The sequence below is a fragment of the Silene latifolia genome, chromosome 10, assembly GCF_048544455.1.
Source record: "Silene latifolia isolate original U9 population chromosome 10, ASM4854445v1, whole genome shotgun sequence".
Classification (NCBI taxonomy): Eukaryota; Viridiplantae; Streptophyta; class Magnoliopsida; order Caryophyllales; family Caryophyllaceae; genus Silene; species Silene latifolia.
The window spans coordinates 95,986,526-96,007,258 of record NC_133535.1 but is presented as its reverse complement, the minus strand read 5'-3'; the positions used below and the strand labels follow the sequence as shown (position 1 = coordinate 96,007,258).

Sequence of the window (20,733 nt, the reverse complement as noted above, 5' to 3'; positions counted from 1 at the left end):
TGGTTATGTTCACACCCAACGGCCTCAACTATTGGTGACACGGTATGCTTTTGTTGTCACCTTATTTAGTTTGCTCAGATTTGTTTGCGTGAACCACTGTAATTTTCTGAGGTGCTTATCTGGTAATGTTGTGATCGAACATGAAATGAGATTTCTCAGGATTGAAGGTGATGGAGAGAGTACAATGGAGGGAAATCATACTTGTGGATTTTTAGTATCTATTCTTTTTTGAACTATTTATCGTTTTTTATTTTAATTTTTAAAAATTATCTGTTTAATTTTGAAACTTATCAAAAGTTTTACCTTAAAACTACTTATATAATCATACTCTGTTTACTTTTAAGATTTTACATTAATTTTTACTTCTACTTACAAAACTATTGTTATTGATTTGTATTTTAGATCTACACTCTAACTTATTTGAACGATTTATCAAAACTATTGTTATTCGAACTATTTCTCGCTTTTTATTTACGTTTGTATCATGTTTCACTCCCCATTTGCTTTTTACTTTTCCTTTTCTATCTTTCGCATTGTGAGGTGTGCGAACACCCATGGACGGTTCTAAAGGATGATTCATGTCAGCCGACCCCAAATCATTTTGGGATTAAGGCTCTGTTGTTGTTATTGTTGCTTATCTTGTAATGTTGTATTGTTGCCATAAAAATAGAATATGGTCATGAATAGACTTCTGATGTGGTACTAAATGTAGAATGTATTACATTCCTATGCTGCCAAAGTCAAATTAAACGGTTAAACCTGTGAATTTACCAATTTTCTTCTGCTTTGTTTCCCATCCGCAAGACTGTACTGTTTTAGCTTAATATGAGAACTTCTTTGCTAAATTGGAGTAACTTCCTTTTTCCATACTTTGAATAAAATAGCAATAATTGTTTTGCCTGTTTCTCTTCGAAAAGTTCATGATAGCTTGATTGGTCTTCCTCTTTTCTTATTTTGTTGAGAGAAAGTTGTCGTGACCTTTATTAGGCTTTTCATGAGGATCACAATATCCTGTTAAAGTCCACCGTTTTGTCTCAGCTGTAGCCATTTGTCTAATCCTCATTAAGCTACTAGCGTCAATCAGGACCAAGGTTTTATGTTACCTACTTCAGTCCGTTCTTGGTCTAGCGCTCTAGCTGAAGTCCTGCTATAAGACTGGCAATCCTGGATTCTTCTTGTGGAATCCTTTGGGTCCTGTTTTTTAGTTGAGGGACACACACATCATCTTGGTTTTAATATTCCATACTCCAATTGATTTTCTAAAAGCTTCTGCTTTTTCCTTTTTCGGTTGATTCACACTTTTGCATTGAAAATGTCCATACTTCACCCACTTCAATCACCCATTAGACTCCGTGGGCATCTCTAACAACTTTCACCCACATCGTCAGCCTCCGCCACTCAACCCACTACCTGCTTCCACTCTCACCTCCACCATGCAGCGCAGACCACTACGCTGCCAGCCTTCACAGCGCAGACCACCATACTCCACTCGACCCCCTGCTATACATCCACGCAATTCACTACCACGCATCCAGCACCCAGACTACCTCCTCCACTAGACTGACTAGAACACCTCTACTTTACCTAGACTGCTACGCCTACCATCACCTGACCAACTTTTCATAGATTTGGGATAGAGAGTGTTTTGTGGGGTGTGTATTGATTTCGAGGGTGGAGGAGTGCTCGGAGGTGGGTCTTGGTGGTTTAAATCTAGGTGGGGCGGGGTGGGTGGGTTGTGGCAGGATAATGGGAGGTTGGATATAAGCCGCTTGCCTGGTTTAAAACACACAGATTGTTCGCAGAAAACTAGTGACAAATGGCATACAACAAAATAAGGGTGACCAAGATTTGAACCCTTGACATATACGTGGTAGTTTAAAATATACTCTCGGTCCAAATGCTTGTAAATGTACTTATTGTGATGGTATTTATTCTCGGTATTAGTCATAATCGTGGTAATGGTTTGCTGATTGCATTTGTATACCGTGACTTGGTGGAACGTCGATTATTGTATTTTTTTTGTCAGTTGTCTAGTATCATTAGCTGACCTACTGCATAGTACTCCCTCTACTCCATTTTTATCACCTTAATTTGGGAAGGATTTAAGAAATAGAGTAAAATTACCACCTTATCCCTAGAATTAAAGACAATGGAGATAATGTCATTTTGAAGGAGGGAGTGGTAGTTAGTAAATTAGGGGCAATATTGGTAGTTTAGTCATTTAGCATACTATATTTAGAAATAGGACAACTAATTTGGAATAAATTTGAAGGGAAAGAGGACAATAAGGGTCTGTTTGGATACCAATTTAGGAGGGAAGGTGAGGGGAGGGGGTGTGAGGGGAGGGAAGGTGAAGGAAGGGGAGGGGATGGAAAATGAATTGTGGTTGTTTGGATAACATAATTGATGAGAGGGAGATGGAAGGGGGGAAGGAGGGAGATGGCATATTAGATGGAGAATAGATGGAAAATGCTGATAGGATATGATGAATAATAACAATAATAGAGTCTAAACAAAGTTTTCCTTCCAAATCTTGCCATTGTAGGAAAGATTATAGTTTGTTCTATAGGAGGGAAAATAAATCCTCTCAGTTCCCTCCCCTTCTATTTCCCTCCTTCTATATTTTGTATCCAAACAAAGGAAATTGAATCCCTCCCTTTCCCTCCCCTCCTCTTCCCTCCAATTCCCTCAATCCAAACGGACCCTAAGGGTGTGTTTGGATTGAGAGATTTGGAGGGAAAGGGAGGGAAGAGAATTAAAAGGATGAGAAATCCAATGTTTGGTTAGCAAAATGAAGGTAGAGGGATTTGGAGGTGAGGGAAAATGGATCTCTCCATTTCCCTCTTACAAGGCAAATTATTTCCCACCAACATAGGCAAGATTTGGAGGGAAAATCATCTCCTCCATTCTCCCTCCCCTCCCCTTCCCTTCCCTTCCTTTCTCTTCCCTCCTTCCTCCTCCCTTTCCTTTCCCTCCTTTTTTCCTATCCAAACAAGGCCTAAGGGTGTGTTTGGATAACAAAAGTGGAGGGAAAGGGAGGGGAGGGGGAAGGAGGGAAGAGAAAGGGAGGGAAGGGGAGGGGAGGGGAAATGGGGTGTGGGTGTTTGGATACAATTTCTCTCCAAATCTTGCCTATTGTGAAAAGATTTTGATTTGCTTTGAAGGAGGGAAAATGGATCCCTCCAAATCTTTCCCCCTTCATTTCCCTCAACCCTTATTTGCTATCCAAACAAGGGGTTTTAAATCCCCTACTCTCCCTCCCTTTCTTTTCCCTCAAAATCCCTCAATCCAAACACACCCTAAAAGTGGAATGGAGGGAGTATCAGCCGAGTATGGGCAAATATGAGCAGAATTAACCATATATCCGCCCGCTATTTTGGCAGCCTTTTCTATATCAGAAAATTCATTGCTTTACTTAACGGCCGATACATTGCGTTCAGCCGATATTTAACGCCATGTTAAATTGTTAATAATATATCAAATGAAAATCCCCGGCCACTTTTGATTCACCTCTGCGTGCAATCCATAATGAAAAATGCATGAGGCAACCTGAAAACCCTACAATACAAGAATTAAACATTATTTAGTGAGCCATTTTACGTAAATAGTTTAACATTGTTGCTCTATAAAAATCTAATGATATTCGTTGCTCCTCTACAGACTACAGGTAACCTATTGCCTTGACAGTATAAGGTGCTTCACCAGGAAGGACTCAAAAGGATTCTTCGATAGTGTTTTTGTAACCCCCACAGTACGGTCAGTCGTAAGAGCATCATTATGTTACTCTAACTCGTGCTTAGAGCTTGGCTTGAGGAAGAGTTTTGATGACAGATATTCATCTAATATCTACATTTAGTGTTAAAATGTAAAAACGATAATTTTTTCCGTTTGTTCTACTGTGTATTAACTTATCGAATAGAGAAGTAATTGTTTTTCCATTTTATTAGAAAGTGGTTTGGGAAACTATATGCTTATAATGCCCTATATTCCTGTCGGAACTCGGAAGGATTAGCTGCTGAATCATCTGTGGTTATTTTGGTTTTACATTGTGAAATTTCTGTTTTTGGGAAAAATTTTGGCGGAGTAATTTACTTCCTTTTGATTGTTTGTTTTTGTATTCTTACCTTATAATCCAAATTATGCTAATTGATCACTTTTAAGAAATTTTCTACCTCTCACGCCACTTTCCAGTTTCCAGTCAAGAAAAGTCGAGTCCGAAAACTTCGAAGATATAAAATCGCTTTTACTTTACTCTACCCTAAATAAATATCATAATTGGTAGTTTATAGTTTTAGATTAATTTAGCATAATAGTCATTGCTATGCTGCTAAGATCCAATGGGAAGCTATGTAGAACTAATCAACTCGCTAAACTGTGCACGCACGCCATGCGAGCAGTTTTCTTCAACAATGTCTTGCTTTTGAGATCTTCATAAAGGATTGGATTGGATTGGTTTGGTTTGGTTTTGCTAGGGCGTTATTGTTTTCTTTTGTAGACGGATAGCACAAGAAACTGCTACATTTTAGACATAATAATAGTTTTGCCAAATTTGCTGTACAAGTGTACTATCTGGCAAATTGAATATTTGAAGCTACTTACAAAGATATGGCTTAGGGTGATATCAAATGAATTGATTTGCACGACAATTTGCGGGTCTATGCCAATTTTTCTGTACATCTTAATCCTGAAAAAATAATGGCATTTACAAAGATCTATCAATATAGCTCAATGCTTTTGATTTTGTTGAGTAGATTCACTTGATTGGTTCTTCAGCCTCGATATTTTCTTCTGTAAATCCAGATTTGACATCCTTTCTTCTTCAAGTGCACGTTCAAGCTGGGGTATATAAATAAATAATAGTCAGAAATTCACATTACAATAAGCACATCATTCCTTATTCCTGAGTGTAAAAACAGAGTGCAAATGGTGTTACCTTTGCGGCTCGTGTACTCCATTCCCCTAGAATTGCCCTCAGCCGCTCATTCTCTTCAATGTACTGATATGGTAAATTACCCAGAGTTAGAGAAGCTTCAAGTATATGTCGGGACTTAAAAGGAAAAATAAAAGATATTTCGACAAACTATAGACTATCAGAGCTATTTCCTAGTGAACTGTTTTAGTGATGAAGACCTGATTGTTTGTAATGCGAATACGCTGAGTCTCAGCATCCTTCTCTGCTATTACGGATCGAGCAAGCTGCAGTTCAGATTGCAGCTGATCCATCTACATTACAAGTGTCTGTTAGATTCAATAGGAAAATGTATCAAAGCATCAACAATCCATATTCGCTACATATAGAGGATCGGAAGCTAAAATCTCTCGTCATATATTAAGTGTCTCATTTTCCAGGCTACCTATGCTTCTGAAGCGACTATCGTTAGATATTAACTCTTCATTTGTACAGAAGAGACCCCTATCAAATAGAGACAGCTATGTACCTCAGCTGAAAGTGTCCGTAGTTCTTGATCACGAGCTGCCAATAGATGGGCAAGGTCAACCTGAAAAAGGAGCAGAGAAGATTTAGATTGACATGCACACTTTCTGAAAAGATTACTCGTTTTGATACGAAGGCTAGTGGAAGTGGTCAAGTGGTATTCACTATTTAAGTTACATTGTCTGATCAAATTCAAAATATAAGTTATAAGGACTGATCACGTTTTCACTTCTGAAATGGTAGTTATACATAATTTCTTAACTAAAATTCTACCATGTCCAGGTCACTACCTGAGGAGCATTCCCATCATTGGATGTTTCGTATTTGCTTAAGCACTCTTGCAGTCGCAGAATCTACATTTTAAAAAGTATATTAGGAAAGAAAAATCTTGAAGTAATGTCTGCAGTAGCAAGGGAGATTAAAAAATGCAGTTAATTATAATCATAGATGTTCACTATTTTCATCAAGATTAAAAACCAATATATTTATTTACCTCCTCACACAAGAAATGAATGTTTTCGCGTTGGTATTGAAGCAATGCCATCTGCTGATCAGCAAGCCGGCCATCATAATACCTGTTTAATGGAAATTAGCCACCCAAAACTGTAAAGATCAACAGCACCCTCTCTTCATACACAATCTACCATCTCGGATTTTTTTTAACTACCTTAAGCCTTCTAGAGAACTTGATGATTGAAGTGGAGAATATAAGGACTTCAACACATCTGGCTGAGAATCCAAGGAGTTGTATTGATGAACGTAACCTGAAAATGTGCATTAGACAGCAGGTAATAATGTGAACATAATCAACTCCTTATCAAGCCAGCCATATCAAATCATAGAACGAAATTTGAAGATCTTCTGTTAATTCCCAACTTAGCTAACATGGAACTATAATAACTCGATTAGACTGCATTCTAAAGCATGCCATAATAGGACTTCCAATCGCCTTCACACTTTATTAGGTTTTGCTCTAGGTACAACCTCCATTCCGCTATGTTCTTCCCACTTGCTTATTGTCAAAGTTTATAACCTTTGAGAATCAATCTTCTAGAGATGTATAATATTATAACATGGTTTTTAGATAGTTACATTTGTTATCAAAAAATCTTTCACAAAATTATATTTTCAACAAAAAAGACAAATAGAAGACTGTATAAAAGCAAAAGGGAAGAGCATAGTGGAGTCGATGGAGCATCAAGTAAAAGATATCTAATAGCAATACTTGGATGAGAAATTTTTAAGTCGGACTAATTACTCTAAATGAATTTTGCAATTTCAGCAGAGTCAACTTTAATTATTAAATGATATCAATCCACTCAAAAGTCAAGCCACAATAGAACCAGTTGCTAACACCAATGTGGCAGACCGATCTCCTGAAAAAATAATTGACACTGGTAAATATACTACATATCAGATTAAGACTCAGAAGCTTTCACAGTCCCACTCATGTAGGACAACGAAGAGGAGGGCAGATGTAGGGAGCCTGGTCCATGTTCTAACTTCTAAGTAAACCAAATATGTTTTGAAATTTTGATGGAGATACGGCCTTAGGCCCCAAATTATTTTGGGGCCTGCTAGCAAAATTCATATAGAACACTGATACAAAGTTAAATAATCCTCTCAGAAGAGTTTCAAACTTTCGAGACTATCAGCAAACTGGACTCATTGAGCTTGACCCGATAATCCAGAATTTCTAAGGACGGGCAAATTTACCAATATAAGCAGACATAAAAGTGGCAGCAATGACTACTTCAACTAGCATCACTATCCTGCAAATATGACATAAAATGAGCTATAAACTGATTAATATAGAAAAACGATAACATGATGAATAAAAGGTATTCATAAATACTCCCTCCTATTCAAGGTGAAGCTCCTTATTTCCATTTTCGGATTAACCGGATTATCTTCCTTATTTCCTTATTTGGAAGCTTTGTGTGGTCCAAATTCAATTGCATGGGGGGTAATGTGTTTTGTGTGGTCCATATTCACTCCCTTACTCCAAGTAGACAAATGAAAGGGGAACTTCACCTTGAATAGGAGAGAGTATAATATAAATGATAATCAAAATTGCAAAATTAACTACAAAGGCAAAAAGGGACATCAGTAAACCACCCTGTATGGACAATACCATGTCCATGTCCCACAAAAAAATTAAAATCAATAACTCAGAGAGTCAAAATCTATAAACAATGTTTCCGTAGTGTTTTAAAGCCTTCCACCTATGGCAGGTTAAGGTATTAAATTTGTTGAAAAGCTACTATAAATGACAATACAGAGAGACCCGAAGCTGTCAATAGCACAATAATACCCAAAAGAGAGGGGGGGGGGGGGGGAGGAGAAGGGTCACAATACAGGTTCTGATAAATGAAGTAGTGATCGCACAGAAGCATGGTTCTCGCTTCTCAAGGCCTCGGGATGAGAACTTAAGCCAACCCAAAGACTATCCATATCATAACCAAATTGGAGCTTAAGTGCTGGCGTGGAGAAAGGATAAATACTAAAGCAATAAGCTCCCAACATAACAATCCAAGTAAACTACCAGAAAGTGATCCGGGCAAAAGATTTGTCAAAGAAAGAATTTAATAATTTAATAATGACTAAGATTTTTTTTTTTTGAAGGTTAATAATGACCAAGTTTTGGTTACAGATTTATGTAGAGGTTAGTTTCTTGAACCCCATTATGTTGCTGTAGACTAATGGAGAAAGGATGACATATATGTTCAGGATTATTGACTGTCTTACAAGAAGTTACTATGATCTTCATTAGCCATGCTACCACAATACTATCCATTTCATCAGGAAGTAACCCAAGTCATCTTAGTGCCACTCTACACACCCAATAAATAATTTTATGCATGTAAGTATGCAACCAACTTATTCAGTTTAGGATATAGAACATACTTTACTAAAGGGAAAAAAAGCCAGCAAGAGAAGAAAAATGGAAAGTGGGTTGTAAAGGTAATATGAGTTACAACAACGTTTATCCTGTCCTAGCGAGATTTTTTGCAAATGACCCATAAAGAAAATTGCATCAAATGAGTGCTAAGTTTCAGGACCGATAGTGTGTGACTGTGTGGGTACATGCCTAAGATCTAGGCTCAATCAAAGCTGATATATGCACACAAAAAGAAGCCCAACTGACTAAAGAAGAAGCTAATAAGCTGAATGTATGTCGAGAACACGTAAGCCTACCTGAGTAGTGCAGAGGCAGAGAGAAAGCTTATTTTGGGTTCCCAAACTACTAAAAGTAGCATTCCAGCAGTTCCTAATGAAGCAATTCCAGAGTTGTTTAGTTAACTTGTTTAGTTAAGATTTTAAAACATGAAAGGGGATCAAAACAAAGCAACCCAAACCAACAACCCCCGGCCCAAAACCCGACCTAACCCGAAACCACTGCCACCTAAACACCCCAGAAACGTCGCCGGCGCACCCATCATAACCACACTCACCTACATCCTTCCCTGTCTACCCTCTCCAACACTTTCGAAATCCCAACCCCACCCCCATAACCACCAACATCAACCCTTAAAAAGCCTCCCCTGCCATCAAGAACACCAAATATGGTGTTTTTTAGGGTGTGGGAGGCTTTTTTAAGGGTTTGGGACTTGGGGTTGGTGGTTATGGGGTGGGGAGGGAGAGTCGCACGGGGGGAGGGGTGAAAGGTAGACCTGTCAAAAGGGTCGGGCGGAAGAGGTTACAGGTTCGGTCATTTCGGGTTCGGGTAAAATACGGGTCGGGTAAGTTTCGGGTTTGCAAAATACGGGTTTCGGGTCGGGTTAGGGTTAATTTCGGGTTTGTAAAATACGGGTTCGGACGGGTTGGGTTTATACGGGTTTCGGGTCGGGTTAGGGTCAAAACGGGTCTTAGTGACTCCTTTTTAAATAATTGTATAAATTATTATTTTTCCATCTCTTTTTTCGAGATTTTTTTTGTATCCTTTTATTTACTCTTAAATTCATGATCAATTTCTCTTTTATTTTTCTATCTAGTAGTCTCCCTTTTTTACATAACATATATAATATATTTACTAGTTTCACACCCGTGCGTTGCAACAGGGTAATTAACTTAATTATAATGTAAAACTTCTGCGTTGCAACTGGTACAATAATGGGAAGATTCAAAATATTTTGGTCTGATACCTAAATTCAATGATACTCTTATTTATAGTCATGAGATCATCCAACCTTATAATAATCTTTTGATGTGGGACAATTTAACTATTTAGATATTGTATATTCATCACAATTACATAATTTTTCAATGTGGAACAATAATATACTTAGAAGTACACCATATTTTTCGCACCTAATTCGACATCAAACATGGTTTACTAATAAGCAAATACTATACTATCTATTAGTATTCGTACATTTCTTTTCTTTTCTTGTCTTTTTATCATAATTAAAATATGTGTGCAAATAATATGAAACTTATACTCTAATGATAACATTTTTTTACCAGAATATAAATAAAAATTATAAACATCACTTGAATATAATATGGAACATATATATCATATTGTGGAGATAATGACACAATATCTTAAAAGCACTCTAAGACATACCGAAGAGATTCAAAAGATTTTGGATTGATATCTAACTTCCAATGATTCCACCTATTTATGTTATTTACATGTAGTATATTCATCACATCTACATTATTTTTCAATGTGGGACATACAACATACTAAGAAATACACGATTTTAATATGTGCAAATTATATGAAATCTATACTCTAAAGACAACATTTTTTTTACCGTTAATCTAATTATATTATTTTCGTAGGTTTTTTTTAAAATATACATATTATAATATCACTAATATATAATCGTCTTTATAAATATTTATGTGCTTAATATTTGTATGTTATTGTTTGTGTAATGACAATAACTCAAAAGATTTTGTGTTGATACCTGAGTATCAATGATAACTCTTATTTAAAATCATGGGGTCAACCCAACTTATAATAATCTTCTGATGTGGGACAATTCAACTATTTATTCATAGTATATTCATCACACCTACATTATTTTTCAATGTGAGACAAATAATATACTTAGAAGTACCTCCATATTTTTTGCACCTATTTCGACATCCAACCCGATTTATTTGATAATGAACAAATACTATACTATCTATTAATATTCGTACGTTTTTTTATCATAATTAAAATATGTGCAAATGATATAAAGCATACTCTAATGATAGCATTTTTTTTATCACGAATCTAATTACATAGTTTTCATAATTGTTTTTACGATACTTTTATGCCAAATGAAATATATAAAAATTACACTTTTATGCCAAATAGAAATTATAACCATCATTTGAATATGATATAGAAAATTATACTCCGTATCATATTATCATACTATGAAGATAATAATACAAAACTCTTAAGAGACTCTTTTTTGGTTTGATGTCAAAATTCCAAAGATGCCTCATATTTATAATCATAGGATTACCCCACCTTATGCTAATCTTTCGATGTGGGATAATTATATTATTTATACATAGTATAATCACCAGACTTTTTAATTTTTCAATGTGTGACAAATAACATACTAAGAAGTACGTCATCTTTAATATGTGCAAATCATATAAAATCTATACTCTAATGATAGCATTTTCCATCACGAATCTAATTATATTATTTTCATAATTTTTTTAACGATAATTTTTTTGCCAAATGAAATGTAAACTTTTTTATACAAAAATTGGAAACTTCACTTGAATATAACATAGGAAATATTTATTATAGCAATTAAAAGATTCTCCACTTTATTTTTTATATCAAAAATAATACTTTCCTAAATTAATTTTTGATGATGTGGACGCTCTAATATATGTAATGTCTCAACTTTGTGAGAAATGTTGAACTGATAAGTTGTTATACGATGTGTGACAAATAGTGAGTAGCGACTATATATCTGCTAATCGTTTGATTAATTAATCATGTGCTAAAACTATGCTTTAAAACATATATCAGCATGCTTTATTTAATATTTTGAAAGTTGGAATATTTTTAATCATTTTATATTAGTATAATTTTCTTTAAATAATAAATTTTAATAAAATTTCCCATCAACGGGTAGGGTTACGGGTCGGGTCGGGTCTTGACCCTAAATGTGCGGGTCATTTTCGGGTTCACATTTTTTCGGGTCGGGTTCGGACGGGTTATTTTCGGGGGGGTTTCGGTCGGTTTTTCGGGTCGGGTCATCTTTTGACAAGTCTAGTGATAGGTGAGGAGGGAGTTGCGGCAGGTTGGGGACAAGAGGGTGATCGTCGGCGAGCTGGAGTTCGAAGTATGGTTGCTGGCGAGATGGACATTGAAGGGTGGAGCTGGTGCCAGTAATGGTGCAAGTGGAGGTGGTGTTTGTCGATGTTGGTGATAGGTGGTAGTGATCGTGGTAGAGTGGTGGATGTTGGCAGTGAGGATGAGCCTGCTAAGGTAATGGGGAAAGGGTATCCCATAACTTGGGGGGGGGGGGGGGGGGTGTTGAGATTTGGAGGGTATGGGAAGGAATGAAGATGGGAAAGGAAATCAAAAAATGGTGAAACAAACTACAACTAAGGGAATGGGGGAGGGGGATTCCCTTTTGCTTTCCTGTAAACACCAAACCAAACGTCCCCTAAGTTTGTCCCATTCGGCAGTAGCAAAGCAAGAAAGCATCTGAAGGCTAATAAGAAATTTTGGCAGGCCACCTTTGTGGACACAAGATGCTGCTGCTAATAATAAACAATTTCCTACACACTTCCCTAAACTTCATATTTCACTATGAAGTCTCTTTCCGAAGCAGTGAAAAAGTATCCCGAACAAAGTCCAGCAAGTAAGAATGATCATATATTCAAATATTCAATAAAAGATTAAATTGCATTCATTCTATTAAAAACTGCAAGTATGGCTAGGGAGAGGGTATTGTGGAGAGAGAATTCATGTTGAAGACTTAGTTTGAGTTTTAGATATTTACTTATCTTTTATCATTTTAAGATTTTTTTTCTTCTTAATGACATACTCGTTTGGATTTACAAACCCAATTTGCCGCTTTAAGTTCAGTTTTCTCATTTTTCTTACTTTGCTTTATTTTATACACACACTTGTTTCATTATTATTTATCTATTTTCTTTTACTTTGTTTATTTACCTTTGACCGTATTGGTGGATTCAAACCTAAAAAGGATTCGGATGATGATTCATGTTAGCCGACCCCAAACTATTTTGGGACTAAGGCTTTTTTGTTGTTGTTGTTGTTGTTGGTTCTATTAAAAACTACAAGATAATGGAAGCTGAGGATATTCACAAGTATGGTCCGGTTTACAAGATTTCTACTTAATTTCATTCTCTTACTACATGATATGAGACATGTCATTTCAAAAAGATAAAATGACAAAGTACGATATAGCTATTCGGACATCTTGAAAAACGTCAAGGATTTAGAACAATACTATCACACCAATTCCGGTGAAAATACATAAAACTACAAAAAATCACGTGTAATAAAAAATTACTGATGGCCTATCCTACAAAAAATAATAAGATGAAAATTATTTTAAATTTCTTTAATATAGGTAGTTCGAATGGACATATCTAATAACTGTACTAGCTTTGTAAGGAAATGATTTTTGTTTTTGATAAACAAATCCATATGATGAGAACATTGATGGTTTTAAAAGTTGTCTTAGAAAACTAGAAGGGAAAAGGGAAGAACAAATAAAGAAGAGGAATCATAGATGCTTTAAGCAACTGCATATTCACATACCGTAAGAAACAGTGGCATAGGGTAGACGGACAATATGTTTCAATCTCTGGCTGAACATGTAGTAGCCCTAAAAAGACAGAATCTGTGCTTAATGATAAGTTAGATGTCAAAGTAATTGCAAAATAGTTATCACAACAACCATTCAGAAAGACAAGCAACACATACTAAACTTTTTTAACAATTCACACTGGCCAGTAAGGCAACGCAGAAAGATAAAAATGGCTTACGTTGGTAAGAAGTGCTAAGATGTCCGGAATTAAAATAACTAATTACTCAATTGCTCTAGTTCGTGATAAAATCAACTTCACGAGCTAAAAATAAGTTTACATCATGGTGTAATGCTTATGAGCAAAGAAAACTAGATTAAATCTTTAAACAAATTTACAGTATGATTTACTTTTAAAATGTATATAGATGATCCGTTGATGTACATGATGTAACTGGTCTTTTATCTTGGCACCCTTAACCTTTCCCAAATATAATTAGAATAAAATGCCAAAAATTAGGCTTACCAAAAATATAGATTAGTAATACATAATACTACCTTCATTTATTAGGCATACAAGTACATTCAAGAAAAGTATAGTTAGGAAAGATGCCTGCAGTCGAATCTTCTGTACTTGGTAGACCAGATACTGCTGAAAGATTCCTGGAGGAGATAGTAAATAAATCTGTCATACTAGAGCGATCGAAGCTGAAACATTTTCTCTGATAAATGATTAAACAAGCTCACACACAGGAACACACAAAACAGATAAATATCTAAGAAAACAGCAATTAGTTTAACCTATTTTCACAAACCAACATAAACAGACAATTTTACATTCCTACTGATATCATAAAAAAAACAGCTTGACTCGCATTAATTGAATCCTGTGCCTCAACATCCATAAAATTAGCATCTATGTATGCTTTTACTAAGCATCTTATGCAGCACCAAAAACTGGCACCTTTGCACAAAAATCAGAAATAGAAATAGTATACTTCCTTAGTTTCAGAAACTAAGGAAAAAAATTCAGAAGCCATATGACGCAACAGAACAAAACTAATACAGAAAATAGTAATAAGCATTTGATGTCATAATAAACCGACTTGGCCAAATTTTTTATATTCTGTCTCTACCTGAATCCCAAAAACACTCACTCACAATAGCATCTCACACAAAGTATCATTTCCTATGAAATGACAACACTATTTTCTATAAAACTACTTTTTTCTAGACATGTAAACATATTATTGAGAGACCAGGACGTAAGGCTAAGGCGAAAAAGAAGAAAATACAACTACATAACAAGTGATCTTTAAAATCACAATTTTGTGTTATATCAACATTCTAAGGGGAAAAAAGACTGTTTCTGATAAGTGATAAGGAAGCCTCTCCTAACTCCTAAGAATAAGACAATTTCCCACATGACTACTAGGACTTTCTTTTGGCATATTCGATTATCTAGATTAAAAATATTACTATCGTCTTCACCGGGACCAACAACAACATTGAAATGTACTAAGAATCACTGAGAGCCATCATGAATAACTTCTACGGTAAGACCCTGTTCTTTTGGACTGAAACTTTCTGCACTGAATTAAATAGAACTGAATTTAACTTATAGGACCTGAACTAAATAGAACATATAGGATCAGAACTAAACTAAACTAAACTGAACCGAAATTAAGTCCTAAAGAACAGGGCCTAACTCTTCATTTTGGCTTAATATAACAGATGAATCAACTGTGATAGAATTTACATTTCAACTAACTGGCAGACATATATCCAAACATAAGAACCTATCAGTCTACCACCCATGCGTGACAACAATCTACACTTTCCTTTTAACACAGCAGGATGTCTTCAAAACAGTTATTAGTATTTGGATTTATATAATCAAGGACAATCCCAGTTGGTGGTGTCTATGAAGGTCTAGGGTCATTAGCGAATACAATGACATAATCCCAGTGCATCACGGGATCCAGCTTAAGGTAAAGTAAAGGAGGCCGGATGTACGCAACCTTACTTCTTTTTTAAGTCTTTGTTAACAAAATAGAGGCTGTTTCCAGCAGGGTCAATTAGCAAACACTTCAAATTTTCAAACTTTTAAATTATCAATGCAAACAAAAATACAATTGGAGATACTTGTCCTTGTCACACTTTTGCTCCTTTTCATCAAGACCACTACAAAACTGAACTGGCTTCCAAACTTTAGCAAATCCAGCAAAATCGAATAACCGAACATTCTCATACAAAGGGACAGAAATCATTACAGTGTCCTAAGACAGTGCATGAATGACCAAGCTAGTTTATGTCCTTTATTGAGATCTTACATAGCAAAAGCCATTCTTTTGCACATAATTGTATATGTATTCCTCCCAACTGCTTCTGCAGAAGATAAATCTCTCTGAAGAGTAATCTTATGTAGATATCATCAGTCAACAAACAAAAATCTGCGCCCCTTAACCAGGTTTCTAAATTCAACCAATGTATAGACATGAAGACGCCTATGTCATAAGAGATTGCATGTTTTGCACATGAACTTGGAATTTAAAAGAGCTAGTACCAAAGTTGTCATATCCCAGTGCAGTCACCAGTTCTTTTCATAGCTTCATTCAAACATCAATTCCAACCTAAAGCACTTAAGAGAGATTGGATTCGTGTTTTCAATCATCGAATCAGAAATGATGCATAATGAGCAACTTTTGGCAAGAAGCCACCCCTGGATTTTGACTATCTCAACATAACTTAGAACTTTTGACTCATAAAATTCCAATCTCTTCAAGCCCTACAGGGAAATTCTATCTCATGAAATTCTGCTACGATATTTTACATCACCCAAATCACCAGATATTTTGTCCAAAATGTTCAGTTTTCTGAGAAGACTGAAGGTGCTTCATACCAGAAGCACTAGCGGTTTGACGCATTGCTGCTCTACATGAACCTACCGGTTCGTCCAAATGTACGGCAATAAGTCGCAATATTCTCTAGCTAAAGTCCAGGTAGCTGCAATGGTTGATAAATTTATCAACATAAACAAGAAAGGCTCAATAGGAATAGGTCGTTATTACATAAATTAGCCCCATGCTCTAATGCCTTTCGATAGAAGGTTTGGCATTTGACCCAGTTAGTTTTTAATCCTTCATTAATCCCATCCTAAACCAAATTTTACTTAGAAGGTGCCAAGAGAAAACCAAATGAGAAGTCGGCAAATATTTGTTCAACAAAAATTACCATTTGTCTGAATAAATATTGGTTAAATTTCTAACTTCTCATGATAATTAAAAAAATAGATTCCAAAGAAAGGAAACAATGCAGAGACAATTACCACAGTGATTGATTGTTGCTGATACAAAAGTCTCATAATAAATCCAGTTTAAGAGCGTAATGAATCCAAATTCAATACAACAAAAGAGCCCTAATCACCCAAAATGATTTGGGATCGGCTAACATGAATTGTCCTTTGAAACCGTAAATGAGCATTGAGCGGTAGCAGAAATAAATTAAAATGATAGAGACAGAACAGGGAAAAAAAGAAAGAGAAACATGATAGATAGTCAATCTAACAGTCATCAAACGAGAAAAATTCTTTTTCTTTTATTTTTAAACAGAAATCCCCATTTAGATGAACATATTCAAAGTTAATCGAATGCAACATTTTGTGTCCATGTATGAGAGGGGTATATTTGAAAGAACCTGTGATTATTAAAAGGATAACATTGCAGCTGCAAAGCAATTGTGAGATCCATGGTTGAAGAGCTTGAAAAATCCATGGAGCTGCTATCCCAACTGTGGCATAACCTGCCTACACATTGAGCATAACATTAAGATTTCACTAAATGATATCTCACAGTGAAAAGGAAAACATATACACTGTCTCCAAAAACAGAAATGCAAGTAGGCACGTAGCGCTCAATGTCTTACTCCCGTTCCCCTTTCTGGGGTTAGTTTCATAGAAGTCTATCTTGTCTACAATTACGTATTTACGTGCATAAGGATATCTTTAAATACATATTTATTTCACGCAGCTAGTTTTTACAAGAAAATCTAATTTACTTAACTCGTATACTGGATCAAAGCATTAGTTTTAGACAAGAAGCTGACGAAAATATGAATGTAAGATGCCTTAAAAAAACATTATCTTAAATCACTAGAAAATTCAAATTTTGGTTTAGTACATTCTTCCCTGTACCCGTTCGAAATTTGAATAGACGAAAATTTTCAAACACACATAAGTGGTTGGGGTTTTGATTTTACATATAAAGAGACAGTTAACTTGCCAATAGAAAGCAGTAGAATATACTCCCATATATCTTTGTGGGCTTCCGATGTGCAGCTAGTGGAGCATCGTTAAGTATATCCAGAAACCTTCACGGAAAAAGAAATCAATGTCACACAAAGAAATAAACTAGTGAGACAGCTTAGAGGACAGCAATTGCTCAGAATATGAAATATTGTGATGTGAGAACAAATCTTGCAAGACCAAGAAGATACACGTCATGTAATCCTAGATTGTTGCTCCAATTTGGACACAAGAGCATATTGGACACATCAATTTTAACCAAAAAAATGATATTGTCTTAACATAACATTTTGGTATCAAAGGCAGTGTCGTGTCAATACAAGGACGTGCAACCACAGTGAAATGGCGAATTAACATAGCGTAGAATGGTAAATAGACAAGGAGTTATGTAGCTCTTTACACTTGAAGCAATTTAAACCAATAAGAGGCACCGATTTGGAAAAGAAAAAAACAAGTAAAAAAGTTTGTGGCAAGCTACGGAACAAGTACACAAGAGAATCGGTTAAAAAGTTTCAGAAGATAAATCAAACATCATTTTCATAAGCGCGGGACACAATATTCATGTGGAAAAGATACAAAAATGTAACGCAAATTGTGTAATCAACTAATCAAGTAATCATTATTCTTTGTATTATTTATTCCATCATGTATTTATATTTATCAAGTGAGTATGTAATCATAAGAAATCCTTATTTTATTCACATGAGTTGCATAACATTCACTCGCATGAACCAACCAAATACAAGCAACAAAATGGATGATCAATCACCATGCAATACATTGCCAAACAAAATATTATGAAGAAATTAGCTTGTCTGAATGTCTAACACATAATCCCTTAAAGGAGAGTCGACTTGTTTTTTGTACTGACACTACTCCTAAGTTCAGAATTAACAAACATATCATTGATTAGCTGCAAATGAAGCTAGTTTTTACAGCATTGCTATAAACTACGGTCATCAATCATCATCTACCAATTAAAAGAAGTTGTTCACACACACATCACATTTTAGACTAACAAGTGAGTGGCGCGATCTTAACAAATAATATTATAGGCATCAACGACTCGAATCTTATACTATGAAACATGAAGTTTACAGGAGGCTGGGCTTGAATCTTATACTCGAATTACTAGGAATCTATAATAGCTAACAACGCAACCAGGAGCTAGAAGCAACCTAAGTTTCCACAAAGCGATTTGATAAGATAATTCGATTCTACCACTCAATCACATTACTCAAACTCTAGTTAATAGACTGCTTGGTCTGCTTCCATATAATCGGTAACACGAAAAATGACGTTAATATGCCGAATCATACATTCAGACAGCATTTCGTAATGAATATTAAACAATCAAAACAAAAATTATCATTAAAATCGACAATTTTATATAGTTCTAAAAGGAACGAAGCTAATCACGGTGAATCAAATGGAACAGTAGGATCAAGTAAATTGGAAATGATCAATCAAATTGACTGAAGTAGAGAGAGAGAGAGAACTACAGGTTTTCTTCGGCGATGTTAATCTGCGAGGAATTCCGCGGGTTCGCCATGATTGTTATCGGAGTTTCTGAGTTCTGCTGTTTGAATTGACGGTTTTTTGTTCTGAAATCATTCCCCGCTGAATATATTTATTTTGCAATCGACGAATATTATGCCGATGCTTTTTGTTCTTGGGTTGAGGTGAAAAATAGTGGGCCATAATCCCAAATTTTGGAGCTGAGTTTTTTTTTTTTTTTTTTTTTGTTTTTGTTTTGTTTTTTTTTTATAAGCTAAAGAAACTAGATTGATAGAAAATCAACCTATATCATCCTTACGGATAAAAGCCATAAAAGACTCTTGTTAGACAAGAAAGTCATTTTATAAAGCCCAAAAAGAATTAAAAGAATAATATAAAAAAAAACTTAATAGTCATCTTAAACTTGAATAGAGTAACCGAAAAAAATTCTATTTGGAAAACAGATCTAGGGAAGGGGTGTTCAAAAATCAAAACAGGTTCGAACTAAACCGGCTCAAGAAACCGCTTAACCGATTTAAAGGCTCGCCAGAAAAACGAACCAAGCGAAAGCGAAATCAGAAGTGAATATTTATTTCCGCGTACCCAATTGAAGCAAACCTAGAATTTCCCCCATTTTCAAGCAAATAAACTGTTTTTCCTTTAGCAATTAACAAGTGCAAACAAATGGAGCACAAATCAGCCAAATTACTGCACTATCTAACTGCAAGGAACAAACACCAAACAACAAATGATGCACAAACGCTATAATTAAATCTGCCAATTTGCTATTGTACCTTTATTTGCAAATAAAGACAACAGCCTCGCAACACTGTGTATCATCTTTGTTTATCAATCTCAAAATTTCTCCCTTTTAATAAAAAATCTGAAAACTTGCTATTAACAAATCCAACTTTTAATATCAATTTTGCGATGGGCACTTCCAAAAAAGATGTATGCAACGTAGCAAACAAAAAATCAAAGGAGGTAGCCCAGAGTAAATTGAACCAGCATACCCTTTGATTCTCGAATTGGTGTACTTATATTCTAATATCAACAATGATTTGGTACAATCAAACAAATTGAAGGTAAATTCTTGAAAAATTGCTTTTTAATTCTTGATTTAAACTTTCTTTAACTAAGACATGTGACTAAAAAGAACTCCCCTAGACTAAAATGGGGAGTAAATTAAAGTCTAGTCTTCATCCTTGGTACACATCAATCTTGAAATTCAAAGACACAGGCGAATACCCTGACAACCTCGATGCTCGGGGAAAGCGAGCATTACGGATGCTCTCAACCCAGTTCGTCGAGGCTAATGGAGGGCAACTATACAAAAAAAACCGCGCAAAGTGTCTTATTGCGATGTATTGATCAAAAGACAGCCGACAAAGTCATGAAGGAGGTTCATGACGGGGAATGTGGACCCCACATGAATGCTCACATGTTGACTCGTAAGATCATGAGACTTGGTTATTACTGGACCACAATGGAAGCAGATTGCCGACATTATGTTCGACATTGCCACAATTGCCAGATATTTGCAAATGTACAGCATGTACCACCCTCTATGCTATATACCATGACATCACCTTGGCATTTTTCAACCTGGGGGATTGACATTATCGGAAAGGTCAACCCTTCTGGGTCAGGAGGACATTGTTTTATTTTGGTCGCAATCGACTACTTCACGAAGTGGGTAGAAGACAAGTCTTATAAAGTGCTAAAAGCAAAGCAAGTAGCACAGTTCA

At 35.6% G+C, this 20,733-nt stretch overlaps 1 protein-coding gene across 8 annotated transcripts; it reads right to left on the bottom strand.

Annotated features, from left to right (window-relative positions):
* Window positions 1–4,502: 4,502 nt before the first annotated feature.
* LOC141605766 (protein FIP1-like) lies at window positions 4,503–19,172 on the bottom strand. Of its 8 annotated transcripts, none has more exons than XM_074424651.1 (14): window positions 18,991–19,172; window positions 17,466–17,553; window positions 16,882–16,990; window positions 13,799–13,848; window positions 13,200–13,266; window positions 8,633–8,705; window positions 7,151–7,206; window positions 6,102–6,198; window positions 5,928–6,009; window positions 5,725–5,787; window positions 5,439–5,498; window positions 5,131–5,223; window positions 4,934–4,996; window positions 4,503–4,836 (listed from the first exon to the last, which is right to left on the bottom strand). In XM_074424651.1, exons 1-14 carry the CDS (start codon window positions 19,038–19,040, stop codon window positions 4,726–4,728), a joined length of 1,062 nt encoding a protein of 353 aa, XP_074280752.1. In that variant the 5' UTR covers window positions 19,041–19,172; the 3' UTR covers window positions 4,503–4,725. The 8 variants fall into 8 exon arrangements, with proteins under 8 accessions (XP_074280752.1, XP_074280756.1, XP_074280751.1 ...); XM_074424655.1 differs by having other exon boundaries at window positions 7,151–7,229; window positions 16,882–16,986; window positions 17,462–17,553; window positions 18,991–19,149; XM_074424650.1 differs by having other exon boundaries at window positions 16,882–16,986; window positions 17,462–17,553; window positions 18,991–19,149.
* Window positions 19,173–20,733: the final 1,561 nt, after the last annotated feature.